Genomic DNA, 17,254 nt, shown 5'->3' on the forward strand with positions numbered 1-17,254 from the left:
AGTGAAAAAGATTGCCGCTCAAATTCTGGCAGGCTCGGAGAAATCGGGATGTTGAGGAAGGCGGAAAATCTAGAAAACCAGGTCCACGTAAAATATTGTAGATATTAAGGTACTCGTTAATCTCCGTTCTTCTCAGTTTTATGAGATATCCTAATTAGTATCGTACCACTTCAGTGATACTGGATCTCCAGAGTTTCCTACACAACAATCGGCAGGTCGAGGCCATCGCAAGTCAAAGCCTCGTCTCACATTGCGACATGACACGAGATGTTGATAAATGTACAAGAAGTGGCTCACATTTCTAATGATGAATCTCGCCGGCGAAAATATGAAGAGAGCGATAAGAAAAAGGAGGAACCGAGGGAGCGAAAAAAGTCCTACGTTTTGAAGCATTTTGACAAATTCTTCAATCCACGAGAAAAGTCTAGAGATCGGGAACCAGAAAGAGCATGTAGAAGGGATTGTCGAGGGATCCAGGAACCGTCTTTGTCCACGATGAAGAAGCGTCCTGAAGAAGCTCCTCCAGTAATCAGCGAGACCAAGGAAGCCCAAACAGAGCAGGATGAGAAATGCAAGGAAGAGAAGAAGAAACTGGAAGAAGACTTAAGAAGAATCGCGGAAGAGATGCAGGAGAAGAAAATCGACGCGAAGGAAGTGGAAGAAGAGAAGAGCGAGCCGAACTGCAAGAAGTTCCCCGAAGATGATCTTTGCTCGGCGAAGCTGACGGAGCTCATCAACAACTCCATCAAGGAAGCTGTCCAAAGTATAGTTAAAGAGACCACTCGCCAGGAAGATGAGCCAAGTCCAGTCAAGAAGAAGAAATCCGACGAGTGCGAGGGCACTCAAAAAGAAGGGAACGAAAATAAGTCGAAGAAGCCTTCCTTGCTCTCCGACAAGACGTTCGACTCCCACTTTTTAGGAAAGAGACGAAGATCTCGATCTCGATCGACCACTGAAAAGCTCTCGGGACGGAAAATGATCGACGACATTCAGGATAAGTCGATCGCGCGTCCGTATTCCAAGAAAATGCCGAAAATAATTTGTCTCCCTCCGGCGACGCCGAAAGTCGACCCGAAGAAGAGGTCGAAGAAGTCCAAGAAGCGAGTTGACAAGATGGACAATCGGAAGATGACGGGGAATGTCAACATCTACATCTGTTCCGAGGCTACCGAAAATGTGGCCAAGAAACCGAAGAAGAAGGAGATGGAAGAATGCTCCTCTTCGGTTACCGAGACCAACGAGAGCGTGAGTACCTCGAGTACATCGACGAATAAATTGATAGACGCCTTGTTGAAGAAACGCAACAGGAAGAATTCCAAAATCCAAGGCGAGATCCAGGAAGAAGACGAAGAGACCCAGGCGACGTGCTTATGCGATGGAGGAGACGCTTCGGATTTTTTCTCCGAGGAGAAGAAGTCCGATGCGACTTTGTGTCTTTGCCAAACATTGAGTGCTGAAGACAGCCTCGAAGATGGGAAATCTTTGTCGACGAGCAGATTCGGCTGTTACTGTCAATCCAGCGTGGAGGGAAATCAGTTCCCTTCGGATGCATTTTCAGTTCTCACCCCTCGATCCAGGTTTACAGCTTCTGACAATGGACCCGAAGAGGTCGTCAAGGAGGCAACGTGTCCTTCTTACTTCCAGAGGTATGATTCAAGGCTTGACGAGCAGAAGCTTCCGACATTCGTTCCGTATGACTCCAGTGAGGATAATTATATGAACCGTGACAGCGAAAATGCATTTTTCGAAAATTTTAGAAAATATCCTTACGTACACCCTGAAGAGAAGACGAAGACGCGTTGCGTTAATCGAGGAAGAAGGAACGAAGTCAAAAGATCTCTCGAGCCAGGGTCGTATTGTGTCAATGCTCCTCCTAGTCAAATTTCTCTCAAAAAACCTCCTGAATCAATTTGCCGTTGTTTCAAGAAAAGAGACTCTTCAACAATTTCGAGGCTCTGTCAAGGACGAGTGGAGGCTGAAGAGGTGGATGAAGAGAAAAGAAATGAAGAAATGGATATAAAACCATGTTTTAATAACGAATGCAATCTTGAAGAGGTCAAGGAAGAGTGTTGCATGGATAATCAGCAAACAACGAGTAAACCTGTGAGTGTAAAAATCGTAGACCTGAAGGAATCTCAAGAAAAATCCGAAGAGGACCCGAAGAAGAGTGAAGATGTAAAAGATGAAGAAAAATCCTCATCTGTAAAAATAAATGCGGAGGAAAAAATAAAAGAATCCGAAGAGGATCCGAAGAAGAGTGAAGATGTAAAAGATGAAGAAAAGTCCTCGTCTGTAAAAATAAATCCAGAGGAAAAAGGAAAAAAATCGCCGAAGGGAAATTCTAAGGTCTTCTCGATTTCAGCCAAGGAGAAGAAAGAAGGAGACATTAGTCCTTCTAAAAGGAAGAATGAAAGGGACTCTTCAGGGACTAACGAGGAGAAAAATGTGAAGACAGACTTGCAAATAGAAAAAGAAGACACGCCTAAAGATACAGCAGAGGGAAAAGAGGATTCAAAAGAAAAAAGAGGTTCATTTTTGCAAAGATCATTTCGAAGGGCTTCCGAGTTGATGACGAAGACCAAGAGCATTTTTTCAGACCCTGCGGAGATACCAGAAAAGAAAAAGAGAGGATGTTCTCCGACCTGCAGCGCATTGAAAAGAGCCACACAGGACTCAACGCCTCCAAAAACTGAAAACACTTTGAAAAATACCTCCGAAGAAACCTCAGGAAAAATGTCAAAAGGCGAAGATAAATCAGAATCATCTAATGACTCGAATAAAAAGGAAGAAATCATATCGAGTGCAGTGCAAAGAAGCGTGAGCAGTTTCAACCAAGAAAGGCGATCAAGGTCGAAGCTGGCAGCAATTATTGCTCGAAAAAAAGCTTCAGCACAATCCACCCAAAAGTCCAGCAACGAGGATATCGAGAAAATGACTCCATCTCAGAGAAACATTAACGAGAATCAAAAAGAAACGTCGGAAGAAGTCGAGAAAAAAGATCTAGAAGAATTGCAAGGGGAGGATACTCCAGAAGAGGGGGTAAAAAATTCTTCAGAGACGCCAGAAAAGTCCAAGGAACTTGAAATAAATTGCAAGTGCATATCTGCCGAGATTCCTTCGATTTGTATAAATGCAAAAATAGTGCAACCAGAATGCATAACGCAGGACAAGAGGAAGAGGGAAGAGGAGCCGGATTGTGATTGCAATTCTCGCTGCAACGATCAAATTAATTATCCGAATAAAATTTCTACTACTTGCAGAGCTCACGGAGACGTTGAAGAAAGTTGCTGCAGACCTTGCTGCAACCCCAACATCGACTCCACCAGCTGCATTTTGCCCTCCCAGGTGAAGAAACAGGAAATGCAGCGGAGAAATGAGACTTGCATACAGGAAAAAGTGCATCCTCTTCAACGTTGCCCTGCAAAGTGCGAGCGGGAATTAATTGACAAACCGAGGAATAATTTTTTAGAGGAACAGACTTGCAGACATTGCTGCAATCCCCACAGCAGGTGCACCTGTAGAGCACCAGTTAGTAGGTGCTCCTGTTGTCGCATGCCTGTTGACATTTGCGACTGTCTTCGAAACAAGGTGTCTAATGACACGGAGAGATCATCTCCAGGCAACTTGAAAAAATTCCCGGCCATTCGAGTCACCGCCTGGAAGCCGAGAGAAGAAGTCAGCAAGTACTTCGCGAGGGACCTGAAGAACATCCAGGAAGACGACGAAGATGGAGCCGAAGAGTGCAGATGCTTCGACAAGTCCAGATTCCGAGACGAAGTCAAGCCAAGAGGAGCCGAAGAGCTTTCCTATCAGAGCTTGAATGTCTTTTCCGAGGTGCTTAATGAGCTTCAGCAGAAAATCAGCTCCTCCGTTTGCTGCACCTGCAGACGACGACCTTGCTGCTGCGACGAAGAAGTCGGCCAGAAGACTCGACTCAGGTTCTGGAGAAATGTTTTCGAATTGATTTTATTATTAATTTATTAGTACATACCGTAAGTTGATCCTTCATTTCGATTTTTCAGTCCCCGAGGAAGAAGTCTAGGTTTCCAGCAGAAGAGAGCAGGAGATAAATCTCCTCAAGGACCTTGCCAATGCAATTCCAGTCCTCGATCATCGGAACGTCGCAGGATCTCATCCTTGACACCTCTTGAAAAGTGCAACACCTGCGAGTCTTCTCCATGTAGATGTCGAAGAATGCCATCGAAAGACGAGCCTCGGACCACTTGTTGCTTCTGCAAAGCGTCTCCTTGCAGGTGATCCTATGCAATGAAATTTTCTCACGTATTCTAAAGAAAAATCGTACCGGAAGTGTTGACCCTCCAAGACAATTTTCTCATCGATTCATTAGGTGTCCGAAACGGAAAGGAACGGGAGAGAAGATCGTGCCTTGTCCTTACATCCAAGAAGAGTATGCAGAAATAAAAGACCGGCCCAAAACCCGAAGAGGTCCCATTTACTGCGTTCGCCAGAGAGTGGGCCCCATTTTTTAATTACCGGTAGATAAATGGGAAGAAAACGTGCGTTGTAAAACAATGTATATTTGCTCGGTGTTTGTCTATACGTATATATATAATTATCCCGTGGATTCATTTAAACGTTAATTCAATTTAAAAATCATTTTCTCGTGGATTAAGGGATTTCTCGGAATAAAAATTATTTTCAAGAGGAGACGCAGTGAAGTGCAATCAGTCAATGGAGTGCATGCATTCGCCTTGACCCAGGTCAGGGCGGTGCACCCCAACAGTCTTCGTCGCTGCAGCTGCCACCGTCCTCATCTTGTAGCCCTGTAAATCGCTTTGGGTTTCTTCAGAAGAGTAGGGAGACCTACGCAGCTATAAGATGTTGAGCTGGAGACCGGTGTCAGACTTGAAGCAGCAGTTCGTCTGTTGAGTGCACCCGCTCGTTCCCGATAGTTCTGTGACATTCTCGGCTGAAGAAAAAAGTGTTTTTAGACCGATTTATTTAATTTAATATAAGATATATAAAGTAATATCTGTTCTGTAAGAAGTTTCCGGCGGTGCGTCGATGGTCTGAGAAGAGGATCGCGAAGTGGAGTTCGATTTTCATCCCTGGGGAAGATGCAGGAGGCAAAAATCTGCCCTTATCCCGCGAGGATGCATTTTCCTGCCTCGAAGATGCACCCGGTGCGACTGGAAAAAAATTTGACCCTGCAGGAACTCATCGAACATTTATACGAAGCCTTTGACACGGACATTGTCAACATCGACCATGTCAAGGACCTTATGGCAGCCTACAGGAGCAATCCTCTGGAGTGGAGGAAATACGCGAAATTTGATAGATACAGGTTTCCAGTATTTTGTTCCGATATTTTAACACGTTCCTTTTTTCTTTTATAGCAGGACTTGAACGGTCAGGAGATTTTGAGAAAGTGCTTTCAAGGATCTTTCAAGAAGTGCTTGTATAGGGATGTGAGGATTTAATTTTGTGACCCGTTAAATATTTCAGTAATGAAGAATTAAAAATTCGATGTTATCTCCACCGTAATTTATATCGGTGATTAGGACGGTCGGGGGTCAGTTTGATTAGAGATAAGGATTAATGAATTATACTTGGACGTTAAAAATTGAATTTTTGTATATTCGATAAGCAGACTTAGAAAGTCGAGAATTAAAAAGAAACGTCTGCGCCGCTGAATGAATTCTCCCTCGGGACAATAATGGGAAGTTACAGAGAATATTCTCGTGGCTAGATTAAATTTTAATATCTTGTTTTACACAATACATGCGTCACTTTGACGAGTGACACAATCGGGAATAACACTACGCGAGTTCGTTTAGGTTATCGTCTTATTCTTGCGAATATTTCCTTGTTACTTCTCCCGACACATCGCTCGAGAGAGAAATCACATTCAAGAAATTCTTCATTAAAGCTTTACGATAATAATTGTTACACATCTCATGCCAATCGTGTTATCGTATTAATTGTTTCGTCTAATGCAAGTTTAACGCGCAAATAATTTCTTTGGGATTCTAACGCGATCAAAATGGCGGACGGAAGCGCTGCTTCGAGTTTCGCAGCACAAATTCCTCACTAAAGACACTAATTTCCTCACCCGGTTGCACACGGAGCAATATCATTACTTTTAAACAGGTTGTAGCCGTGAGGAATTAACTCTTACCTCGGAAAAAAGGAAAGAGAAAACCTTCAATGCTCCTGTCACATTTAAAAATAAGAACAGCTAATATTACATGTACTGCTGAAGTCATGCCGTGGTATACTAGTCAAGATAGCTGCGATAAATAAAAAGATAAATACTTGCGTACATAAACGAGAGTTAGGAATTACAAGATAAATATAGGTATAAAATGAGCCTCGGTAGTAATAAGTTCCGTCAGGAAATTCGGGGTAAAAGTTTCTCAGAAGTTTCACGGCAAAACATTCCGAAGAAGAACGAGTGTAAACTCCTCCCGTGCCAGCCTGTGCACAGTTAGTCACTGACTAATGCCCAGGTGGGCACATAACGAGTACATTTACCTGTCTAACGATTCGAAGCACGGAAATTGGCGGAAAAGAAATTGCTGGTTAGACTGTAAGGACCTTTCCTTTAGAACGGAGCGGACAAGATGGCCGCGTGGCGGGGATCAAAGGCGCCGCCTCGCTCAGGGAAAGGTGCATTGTATGTAAAATAAAAAAACCTGAAACTGAACAAGCCTCGGAGAGGACATTACAACGAGGCATGAACTAAAATACCCTATAAACGATTTTATCAGATTTACCGCTAGTTACTCAGTAATATTTTTCTCTTTCTCCGTAACTAAGAGTCCTGAGACGCGCTTGATATTATCAGATGTGCCGTTATCGATCTAGTTAACATTTTTTCCACTTCGTCTTTCAGGTACACGAGGAATTTGGTGGACGAGGGCAATGGACGATTCAACCTTATGGTTTTATGTTGGGGAGAGGGTCATGGTTCTGCAATCCATGACCATGCAAATGCACATTGCGTGATGAAGGTCCTGCAGGGAGAACTGTGCGAGGTCTAACGTTTTGTAAAAATTACTCCTTTTAGATTTAAATATGCTCATTTAGGGGAATTTATTAATTGCTTATTGTTTATCAGACTAAGTACGAGTGGCCTTCGGAAGATTGCGACTCCAGCACGGAAAACGTCGAAAAGCTCCGAGAAATCGAATGCAGCACTCTTAAACTAAACGACATTTGTTATATCAATGGTAATTTATGATTTATATTTATTTAGAGGTTTTAATTGAGGATATATATATTTGTTTAATTACTTTTTAATTATTTTCGATTTTAGACTCCATGGGAATTCATCGAGTGGAGAACCCTAGCACAGTGAACCCTGCAGTCTCTCTTCACCTCTACTCGCCGCCATTTTCGAAATGTTCAGTGTTTAATAAACAAACGGGCCAGAAATCGTTATGTTCCGTCACGTTCTGGTCAAAATACGGGGAACGACGCGACCGGGTAAGAAAAGACTTTTATGTAAAAGAAAACCATATAAATATTTATTCCCATCCGGAGGTACGTATGTAATACCTGATTTTTATAAATACGTCGGCTTTATCACAGGAGATTCAAGAATCCAGGTGTCCGGAAGACAACTAGAAGAGAAAGGAAAGGAAACGGTAGAGGACGTAAGAATACAGGGTAAAAAGTTTCGCGTTTACCTCAAGCTGAGCTGCAATGACAAAATCTGAATTGATCTGTACCTCTTCGCGCAATTAATGCCAGATTAGTATCAGATTCACGTAGACCGAGCGGCTCGATTCGTTTCACTTTATCTCACAGTAAGAAGCCTAGACTATAAATAATTACCTTCAGTTTTCAACTGAGACGCCGAATTTCCGTCACCGATTTTATTATGACACCCACTGTGCGCCACGGCGAAATAAGACAAGCGCGTGTAAAGTAAAGAGACCCACGTAGGTTATCTGTTACGACCTCGACGGGTCGAACACTCGATACGTCGTTTACCAATGCATAATTGTGGGCGAATGTGCGACGAAAGGCTCGCCATATTGTCAATAAAAGCAAGAATTTATGTCAGTATATAAAACGTGTGCATGCAGGCACGAATCCATACTGTCATACGCATAAAATATAATATACAAATTTACGAGAGGCCTTCTGCATTAGAAATCCAAGATGGCGGCCGGCCCAGTATGGCGCATCGTTAAAAAAATCCGGGCAATAAAACGCATTTCGGACTTTCTAGAGCCGATTTCCACGGGGTAAAATAGCAAATAATCGTAGAAATTAAATGACTATTCATAAATCGTATCCAGGATCCAGCGAATGTAGTAAGCGACCCTGGTGTAGACTCCAGGGAGTCCTTCGACCCCGCAACTCTGAGGCCCGAAGCTCACGACGCCATATTGGATTACCTTAGGGGAACCCTGCACAAAACTCAAAGCCTGAAGAGGTCCTCCACTGTCTCCTGAGCAGGAGTCCATTTTATTCGAACCACCGGCACACAAATGCTTGTGCCAGATCCTGATGGAAGTGCTCTGGTAGGCTCTGGCACATTTTGTAATATCCACTACGGGTAATTCGACCTTAAGGAGCTCGGAACTCCTCGTTGAATTTTCCGTGGCGCCCCATCCTGTCACCGTGACTTTTTTGCTTTTCAAAATCGCCGCGGGACCAATTGGCAGGCAAATTGGGCGAATATTTCTCGAGCGAAATTCCACGTCTCGTCGCATCCTTATCAGGGCTATGTCGTTGTGCAACTTCTCCCGAGAGAACTCGGGATGCACGTGGACCCTCTCGATGCCGACGTCTTCGTGTTTGTCGGCACAGTTTATTTTATGAGAGCTCTCAGCGAGGTCGCAATCTCGGTCCGTTGACAAGTCCAGGTCTCCGATTCTCGCGCTGATGAGCCTCAGGTCTGAAATTTTGAATTCCTTGATTTTTAATTTTTTATGGGTAATATTTTGCGCGCTGAGAAGGTACTCATGAAATTTTATATTTTCACAGAAAGTGGAGCTACCAACTCGAAGGAAGGGAGGTGACGCAGTGGGCAGCTGTGAGCAGGTACCTCCTGTTAATCAGAGAGGCTCCACACCTGAACTCAGGGCGTCGTTTCCCAATGTCGTAAGCCAGGAGAGCCATCCACGGGAATTCGAAAACCGCGGCTCGACTGCCCCCGAAAATCCTGTCTTCCGCAATCGGGCCGCAGATTTCGTCATCCAGGAGTCTCAGATTTGGATGCGAATTTACGACGTCTATTCTTGGAGTAGAGGAGGCGGTTTGGAGCCGATCAGCTGATCCAGGTGTGACAACAACAGCCGATGCATTTCTCTGCAACCTGCAGCACACCTTCGGATCCATGCCTTCGAATCCGCACTGAGCACTTTTCAAAACGTTCAAGGCTTCTTCGGAAAGAGGCCTCCTCTTCAACAAGCCCAACATCGGCTCGCATTGTTTAATATTTTTGCAAACACCCGGACTACCCCAAGGGGTGAAGCAATCCGAACTGCAGGAATTTAATTCGATCAGCCAGAAAATAATTACCACCGCCGAGTTCCTCCTGAACATTGTCCGTAGCGAGGGAATTTCTACAACTTGCCGGAATTTTGACAACTCACTTTGTATATACCAAAAGGTGATCCTTGATCTAGAGTTCCTTTGCCGATTCTCATGTATTTATATACATACATATTATGTATTTATTTATGAGCAGAGCCCAAACACCTGAGAGGTCAGTTTCGACCTGTACCTAGACATGTCATTGTCGAGGAGAGATGTCAAATATTCGAAATGTCAATGAGAAAGCATACGTGCAGTGCAGGATTATGTATTTCACACCGAAGTTCTTAACTCGTTAACATTAGAATCGTGAACATTGTATCTACATGTAGGTACACCGTACGCAACGTCGTACGTATGTGTCACTTGCACATTCACGTGTGTAGGTGGGTCGCACGTTAAAAGACAGAGGTACTTTCGACTCGAGCCTTGTCGGCTTTAAACCCTTTTGGCCCTACATATATACGGCATGTATCCGGGGTTTGTGTGCGTGTACCGGGATCTGTATGGACTAAAGTATAGTCGAGGTTAACTTACACATACGTACGTACACACGGGGATTGAAGATAAAAATATAGCTCCAATAGAATATTATACTCGCCGTAACATTCATATTTAAAACTCTTACAATGCTTTAGGCATTCGCGTGATATGTATCGATATAGGTATTTACTTTCCCTTTAATTTGTATTCCCGCCGCGAGGGTGCGCGCAGGAAACGCCGAGATCACTATTGCGAGGCTCATCCACGGAGAATCCTGCCGTTTAGCCTTACTAGTCCACTAAAATTCGAGTTTTGGTGTTTTTTTTTTCAACTCAAAAACAGGGATACACTAAGAGCGAGCTCTTCGCGCACCTAGACATAGTTCTTATCACGACTAGCATTAAGGCGGTGCGAAAGTGGCGTCAACAAAATCTTCTTTTCGAAACTTTCCTCCGGACTGGGTCTACGAAATAGTTTAAAACTTTACAACGTCACCATGTATACTATAAGAAAGGTCCTGACATCCATGGAATTTCGATTTTTTCCAAATTTGTTTATAGTCATTTGTGACATTTTTTGTAAAAAATGAAATTTCATGGGGGCTGGGACCTTCCTTATAGTCTTCGTATTCACGGTGGAAAGTTTGAAACGATTTGGTATATTCGGTTCGGAGAAGTTTCATGAATGATCTCGAAGGTGCCATTTTCGTACCCCCTTAAACGTGGGTCCCAGGAATCAGTCACGGTGTCACTTTCATGGGCGATTAATAATTCTCGCCAGGGTGGAAGTACCTTGCAAAAATATACCGGCATTTCGGGAGGATTCGGGTAAATTATGGGAGCGACTTGTCGACCGCTTAATCGTAATTAAAATAGCTCTTCCGGTTCGGCAATGAGAGGAGGTGCGGTTCCGATTTCTGGGACCCATGGTGTCCTGGTGCAAGATGAGGTCGCTCTCCTCGAGGACTCGTTTTAACAGTCACGAGCCACGGAATGAAGGATTAAAAATTAACTCCAGTAATCGGGAATTTAATGAATCGCTTCTTGCCCTTGGAAGGTCTAGGGAGCGCGTTAAGGGGGTACGAAAGTGCCACCTGAGGGTTCAAACGTTCGTGAGACTTTTCTCCAAACTGGGTCTACCGAATCATTTCAAACTCTACAGCCTGAACATGGAAGCCATAAAGAAGGTCCCGACTCCCGTAAAATTTCATTTTTCATAAAATTTCAAAGCGTCTATAAAGAAATTTGAAAAAACTTGAAATTTCACGGGCGCCAGGACCTTCCTTATGGTTTCTACATTTTCGTTGTGGAGTTTCAAAGGATTCGGCCGATCCAATTTGGAAGAAAGCTTCACAAGGACCCTCAGCCCCACTTTCGCACCGCCTTAATGCGTCATTGTGCGTCGTTTGCAATTTCTCACCCCTCGTGCCCCAGGGACTTGTAAAAAGCAACGAGCGAGTCTACCGGGTCTCGTAAAACGAATGTAAAATTATTCATGCAAGCCTTTGTCACGCCATCTCGCAGTGATTAACGTAATTTAAATAACTCCTACAATTATAAACAAAACCCACCCTGGAAAATATCACAATGGACGAAAGAAGTTAGACGCCATTCACGACGTGACTAGTGCGAGGTAAAATATTTCGAATAAAATTTCCTCGATATCCGGTATCGATAACGACTCAATCAAGGTACCCCTGACATCTCAAGGCTCCCAGATAAAAAAGAGTCAGAAGATCGCAAGCCTCCTAATAATAATAGTTAATAAATACTCGCATCTTCCGAAGACGCCCCGGCGAAGCGTCTTCATCGGCTTCGACTTTTCCCCGGAAAAGTCCACGTAGGAAAGTGTCAACGTACTCGAAAATAGAGTATAGAGAATTTTCAATCGAACCACTAACAATATATATATATATGTATATATCACCCTTTGGCGTTTTGTGCGTCGATCGTTTCCTCGACGTGATGACTTATCTAGGCGCAAGGAGTCCTCGATAAGGACCCCTCGCTTTGATATGTGTTGTATCTCTCAGTCGCAGTGTCAGAAATGTTGGAAGAGTCCTCGCCATCCCCCGGTGTAAATAATCCCTACTAATTGTTAATTAGTTATAACGTGTACCAGCGGAACCAATGTAGAGATATATCGGCGCAAATTAATCGACGTCGAAGGTGGACTCGTGACGACCGAATGGAACGTGACTCCGTGACTCCGACCCCGAAGAAGGACCTCTTCAGGGTGGAGGACTTAGGCGAAAGGGGTCCTCTTGAAGATGCGGTTACCCTGGCCGGTAATGCGCTTCTCCCCCGAGGTGTACTGGACGATCGACTTCACCTGGTCGATCGCCACCGGCCCGATGCACACCAGGGGGTCCTTGAAGTACGAACAGACCTGGAACAAAAAAAGACGCGCATTAGCTCACTGATATTTATTTTCCACAGGTACGCCAGAAATATTTCGGTAATTCATAGAATAATTATTCTTCGAATTAAAAATACATCTCTTCGGTATGATTTTCAGATCATTTTTCTGGGGCCACTTGGCAGCTGTCAACTACCTTTCTCGGGGTCTGCCGATGACGTCGTTGCAGTTGACAGCACAGACCTCGACCGATCTCGCACTCGCCGGACATGTTGCACTCCTCACCTGGAAATCGGCGATCATGAGGCGTTTTTATTAATTATATATTTTTTTGGCGCCGTGTATAATTTTTTTTTTTTTTTTTTTCAGAGACGTTCACGCACTGTATTGTTTGTTGGAGGTGACGGGGGGTTGACAGGAGCGCGTTTCTCCACCAACGACATCGGCGCACACCAGGCCCGTCTCGCAGTCGTTGTCCCTCCTGCAGAGTTCCCCTTGCTTCAGGCCATACGCATAGAAACAGGAACCCACGACTGGAAGGAACGTTTATGGAAAATAAAAACACACACCTTTCGGCCCCTCGGGACAGGGATGAGAGAGACGCGAGGTAGGAACCATCACACCCCAGAGATAAATATTTCTCAAAATTAATTACAATAATTTTCATAATTAGTTACCTCCATCCACGTGGATGCAGACAGACCCGGGACAGCAGTGCTCGTTAGTGACACACCTCTTCCCATAACAAGGCTCCTCTTCAGCTTCCGCCTCAGCTTCATAGGAGTTCCCATAGCTTCCAGATAGTGGGCGCTGCGTAATTAAAAAAGCCCCAGGATTTTTAATAACGATTGAAAAGCAGCCCATTAAATGTGCCCATAATTATGAAAGTGGTCTAAGTCATATATTTTATGTTTCGAAATTACATTGAATTAATTTCCTTTGAAATAATATGGCGTGAAATAACTGATAAACTCACTTTTTTTTGTTTTATTTTGACTTAGACCACTTTCATAATTATGGGCACAAATCAATAACCCCCTAAAACATCATCAATCCAGTGGACATAATAGAGTGTATATTTTGGAGACTTCCGACCTTCTTGAATTATTAGAAAAGAATGTTCCCAGCGCCGAAAATGAATTTTATTCATTACCCCTCGGTGGGAGCGAAATGTCTCCTGGACTTTTCGAGGGGTTGATTAAAGCGTTAATTATAGCGCGCGTTTCTAGATCACGCGGGGCGTGAAATCATGCATGAGGTCCGGTGGAAGGTCGAGGGTTACGGCTTTTCGTCATCAGGTTTGCGGGTTGAGCGTAAAACGCCGTAACTATCGATTCGCCCCGGACGGAAGTGGGGTTTGTGGGGGGTGCAGGGGTTCCAGTGGGTCGAGGGGGGCCAGAGGTGAGTGCAGGGGCAAAAGGGGGGTCGTGGAACTTCCAGAGGGCTGCAGGGGGGAGGTTATCCCGCCCACGTCCGCGCAGGTGCAGAGCTACCATTGAGCTTTGACGTAGCTACAGGTCGCCGTGGGGGGTGGCCGTAACTGCGAATGGCTGCGAGAAAGAGAAACGAAACTCAATTCAGCTGCAGAACCTGTGGGACCATTCAGGAAGCGCTTAAAAAATAAAAAAGGATGGAAAAAAAAAGAACCAAGCGTTCTCCAATTTTCTGCACCCTGGAGAACCGAAAGCGCAGGGTGCAGAGCTACCATTGAGCTTTGACGTAGCTACAGGTCGCCGTAACTGCGAATGGCTGCGAGAAAGAGAAACGAAGCTCGATTCAGCTGCAGAACCTGTGGGACCATTCAGGAAGCGCTTAAAAAAGAGAAAAGAATGAGGAAAAAAAAGAAGCGTTCTCCAATTTTCTGCACCCTGGAGAACCGAAAGCGGCGCTTCCTCGGAATTACGCGCAACAGGTCTTCTTGGAAATTCCGCGCAATATTCGGAGCGTAAGGAATATATACTAAATATGGATTTATTATGTATAAATCTCGATTCGGATTTACCTGCAGGAAGGACGACGTCCTGCCTTGATAATCGCCATGGCCTCCATACCCCATATTCGACAGCATCTCTGGACTGAAGCGGTTGAAAAGTCCACCCCATGCATCCACTTTTACGGTGCTGACGAATGCAGCCAACGTCAGTACCGTACCCAGGGGTAGCTTCATTTTGATTTTTTATTTATCTGTAAAAAAAAATTAATTTCACAAAATAATTATTTTACGTTACCTCTCGCAGGACCTCTTTCGACTCGCCTTAAAAATCACGTAGAGGGGAAATATTATAAATAGGACTAAAAATAATGAAAATTAATAAACATCACAAATCGCCCTATTTTAGAGTAGCCTTAAAAACCGTGAAAAAAAGTAAAAAATAATCGGAGTTTTTAAATTAATATTTAATAAGTAAATCGCCTTTTTTTGGGAGTCGGAAAATAAAGTGGCCTTAATAATTAAGTTTTCATAGTCGGAAAATAAAGTGGCCTTAAATACTATGGATGAATGAAATAAATGGAAATAAAAATAATGGTAATTTATAAATGTCATGCCTTGTTTCGGGGTAGTCGGAAGGTAGCGTCCCTCGCAGGTGCGGCTAGGGGTGCGGGGTCTCTCGCCGCAGGTGCAGGGGTGCAGGTCGATGCAGGTGATAGCCGATATCAGAGGGCGGATCGATGGAGCGGGATCGGCGGGACGAGCTTCCCTTGTCCTGGACTCTCCTGCGGGTTCCTGGGGACTCCTCTTCCTCTCTCGGCCGTTCCGGAGGACTGAGAACTCGCGGCTGCCTCGACGGCAATCTATACCCCGGGATGTTCCGGGGAGACTTGCGCGCGCACTCCCCCGCGCAGGCGCGGCCCGTATATCCGACTCGCCGGGAGGCGCAGGAAGTAGTTGCAGCTGCAACTGCGCGCGCAAGGGACCGAGCCCGGAGGAGACTAAAGTTCAAGGACTCGCAGTTTTCCCGGAAGAGCTCGCCGCTTCCCTCTCCAGGTCCCCGGAAGTGCGATAAAAATGATAAAAGTGATAAGAACGGTGGAAATGAAAATCAGGATTACGAAACCCCTCCAGGACCTCCCTAGTAATTTATCCACGTTGATCGTTTCGAACCCTTGCCGCAAAAATTCTGAAATATTGCTGAAATTAATATTTTCCAGTTTTTAGAAATTTAAATACTGGCGCTGTGAGGTATTTAAGGTGAAGTGAAATCCCCGTTCAAATCAGTCGATTCGAATACAAGACTTTTTTTTAAGGGTAAAAAACCAAACTGTCCGAAACTTCGACACATCGCTCCTGATCACCTAAGAATTGTCCTGACACATTGGAAATTTGGATTCTTTAAACCAATTTTTTAACGGAGCCCAGACCAGAACCAAAATGGCGTCGAGCTCTCATATTTCGATCGATATACAATTATCGAAGGCTCTGATATGAGAATCAAAAGGGTCAGGACAATTTTACAAGAATTTAGAACCCTCTGGTAATCGATAAACTCTCATTTGAACGGGATAAAGGCAAAAAAAGTGTTGTATGCGCTTCTATGCCAAAACGATGGTAATACGAGGCCTCGGAGTGAAAATTTAATTGACCTGGAAATCACAGATGGCGCAGGGGGTCCCTCTGCAGTCAATTAGGGCCCCAGAAAGCACGAATCCGGAGGATTTCTGGAGTTTCACTTCGATTTCTTGATATTTATTGTACGCAAACGACATGTGGAGTATGCCATTTGGTACAATATCCAATATAATTCGACACAGCTATCGATATAAAAACCAAAGTCGGCAACGTAGGCATTTAGAAAAATCTTCTTTATCGACGTCGATCAAGTTCCTCGACGTGTTTCACTTCACCTTAAAGATCCGACGTTTTGTGTGCAAACCTCCCCTCTGGGAATTTATGCTATGTAAATTCTGAAATATTTCTGTTTTGAAAAATATTCAGAGCGGTGCCACGAGGCATTTAAAGGTCCCGCGGGGATCGTCACTGACCTGGGGCACTGCATCAGGTGCGGTCAGGACACGCCCTGCACTCTTGCATATGAACGGCTAATCGAAGCCTCATCGATCGGCGTTTTCTGTACGCAGGGGGTTATCGGTGGAATAACCGACGACCCACATGCACCGTAACCAGGATCCCATGGAAATACCAAAGCTGACGTTGGCGCAAACGCAAGATCCTCTTGCGTCACGGAGAGGATCGTTTCCGAGGGGAAATCATGCACGAGGTCTGGAGTTTGGGTCAAGGGTGCCCGATCGTTCCTTGTTCACTCTCGACCCACGTCGAGACCCTTTACTCTCCGACGTCTCTTTTTTTTCGCGTTCCTCCCCGTCCTCTTTGACATTTCCATAACGCCTGTCAAGAGGTGGCAGCGACCTTTCGCATTTCCACGGAGAATAAAAAATCCTCCCGCCATAAATATCATACATAAATCATTAAGGTGAAGTGAAACACGTCGAGGAACTTGATCAACGTCGATGAAGAAGATTTTTCTAAATGCCTACGTTGCCGACGTTGGTTTTTATATTGACAGCTGGGTCGAATTATATTGGGTATTGTACCAAATGGCATATTTCACCTGTCGTTTTCGTACAATAATTATAAAGAAATCGAAGTAAAACTCCAGAAATCCTCTGGATTCGTGCTTTCTGGGGCCCTAATTGACTGCGGAGGGACCCCCTGCGCCATCTGTGATTTCCAGGTGAATTAAATTTTCACTCCGAGACCTCGTATTCCCATCGTTTTAGCAAAGAAGCGCATACAACACTTTTTTTGCCTTTATCCCGTTCAAATGCGAGTTTATCGATTACCAGAGTGTTCTAAATTCTCGTAAAATTCTCCTGACCCTTTCGATTCTCATATCAGAGCGTTCGATAATTGTATATCGATCGAAATATGAGAGCTCGACGC

At 44.4% G+C, this 17,254-nt stretch overlaps 4 protein-coding genes across 4 annotated transcripts; 2 read left to right on the forward strand and 2 right to left on the reverse strand.

The window, feature by feature from the left end:
- Positions 1 to 45: 45 nt before the first annotated feature.
- On the forward strand, positions 46 to 4,625 carry LOC105696255 (titin homolog). Its single transcript, XM_012418598.1, has 4 exons — positions 46 to 109; positions 175 to 3,938; positions 4,023 to 4,253; positions 4,349 to 4,625. The coding sequence occupies exons 2-4, from the start codon at positions 268 to 270 to the stop codon at positions 4,488 to 4,490; spliced, it is 4,044 nt and encodes a 1,347-aa protein (XP_012274021.1). The 5' UTR covers positions 46 to 109; positions 175 to 267; the 3' UTR covers positions 4,491 to 4,625.
- Positions 4,626 to 4,879: 254 nt separating this feature from the next.
- Positions 4,880 to 8,101, forward strand: LOC105696259 (cysteine dioxygenase type 1). The gene is made up of 5 exons (XM_012418604.2): positions 4,880 to 5,305; positions 6,857 to 6,998; positions 7,082 to 7,193; positions 7,280 to 7,449; positions 7,555 to 8,101. Exons 1-5 carry the CDS (start codon positions 5,079 to 5,081, stop codon positions 7,588 to 7,590), a joined length of 687 nt encoding a protein of 228 aa, XP_012274027.1. The 5' UTR covers positions 4,880 to 5,078; the 3' UTR covers positions 7,591 to 8,101.
- A 115-nt stretch (positions 8,102 to 8,216) lies between these two features.
- Positions 8,217 to 10,484, reverse strand: LOC105696258 (melanization protease 1-like). Its single transcript, XM_012418603.1, has 2 exons — positions 8,979 to 10,484; positions 8,217 to 8,872 (listed from the first exon to the last, which is right to left on the reverse strand). Exons 1-2 carry the CDS (start codon positions 9,520 to 9,522, stop codon positions 8,250 to 8,252), a joined length of 1,167 nt encoding a protein of 388 aa, XP_012274026.1. The 5' UTR covers positions 9,523 to 10,484; the 3' UTR covers positions 8,217 to 8,249.
- Positions 10,485 to 10,575: 91 nt separating this feature from the next.
- LOC105696260 (prohormone-3) lies at positions 10,576 to 15,104 on the reverse strand. Its single transcript, XM_012418605.2, has 6 exons — positions 14,902 to 15,104; positions 14,357 to 14,538; positions 13,032 to 13,164; positions 12,738 to 12,887; positions 12,551 to 12,639; positions 10,576 to 12,384 (listed from the first exon to the last, which is right to left on the reverse strand). The coding sequence occupies exons 2-6, from the start codon at positions 14,519 to 14,521 to the stop codon at positions 12,241 to 12,243; spliced, it is 681 nt and encodes a 226-aa protein (XP_012274028.1). The 5' UTR covers positions 14,522 to 14,538; positions 14,902 to 15,104; the 3' UTR covers positions 10,576 to 12,240.
- Between the last annotated feature and the right edge of the window lie 2,150 nt (positions 15,105 to 17,254).

Source organism: Orussus abietinus, unplaced genomic scaffold (genome assembly GCF_000612105.2).
Source record: "Orussus abietinus isolate OABI.00-Male unplaced genomic scaffold, Oabi_2.0 scaffold34, whole genome shotgun sequence".
Classification (NCBI taxonomy): domain Eukaryota; kingdom Metazoa; phylum Arthropoda; class Insecta; order Hymenoptera; family Orussidae; genus Orussus; species Orussus abietinus.

Excerpts from the sequence above, each read along its gene's own strand:
- LOC105696255 (XM_012418598.1), top strand. The coding sequence starts at position 268 with ATGTTGATAAATGTACAAGAAGTGGCTCACATTTCTAATGATGAATCT. Across the intron at positions 3,939-4,022 it reads GGCCAGAAGACTCGACTCAG|TCCCCGAGGAAGAAGTCTAG; the intron begins GTTCTGGAGAAA and ends TCGATTTTTCAG. Across the intron at positions 4,254-4,348 it reads TGCAAAGCGTCTCCTTGCAG|GTGTCCGAAACGGAAAGGAA; the intron begins GTGATCCTATGC and ends TCGATTCATTAG.
- LOC105696260 (XM_012418605.2), bottom strand. The coding sequence starts at position 14,521 with ATGAAGCTACCCCTGGGTACGGTACTGACGTTGGCTGCATTCGTCAGC. Across the intron at positions 13,165-14,356 it reads GGACGTCGTCCTTCCTGCAG|CGCCCACTATCTGGAAGCTA; the intron begins GTAAATCCGAAT and ends TTAATTACGCAG. Across the intron at positions 12,385-12,550 it reads ATCGGCAGACCCCGAGAAAG|GTCTGTTCGTACTTCAAGGA; the intron begins GTAGTTGACAGC and ends TTTTTGTTCCAG.
- LOC105696258 (XM_012418603.1), bottom strand. The coding sequence starts at position 9,522 with ATGTTCAGGAGGAACTCGGCGGTGGTAATTATTTTCTGGCTGATCGAA. Across the intron at positions 8,873-8,978 it reads CGTCACCTCCCTTCCTTCGA|ACCTGAGGCTCATCAGCGCG; the intron begins GTTGGTAGCTCC and ends TCAAAATTTCAG.
- LOC105696259 (XM_012418604.2), top strand. The coding sequence starts at position 5,079 with ATGCAGGAGGCAAAAATCTGCCCTTATCCCGCGAGGATGCATTTTCCT. Across the intron at positions 6,999-7,081 it reads TGCAGGGAGAACTGTGCGAG|ACTAAGTACGAGTGGCCTTC; the intron begins GTCTAACGTTTT and ends ATTGTTTATCAG. Across the intron at positions 7,194-7,279 it reads CGACATTTGTTATATCAATG|ACTCCATGGGAATTCATCGA; the intron begins GTAATTTATGAT and ends TTTCGATTTTAG.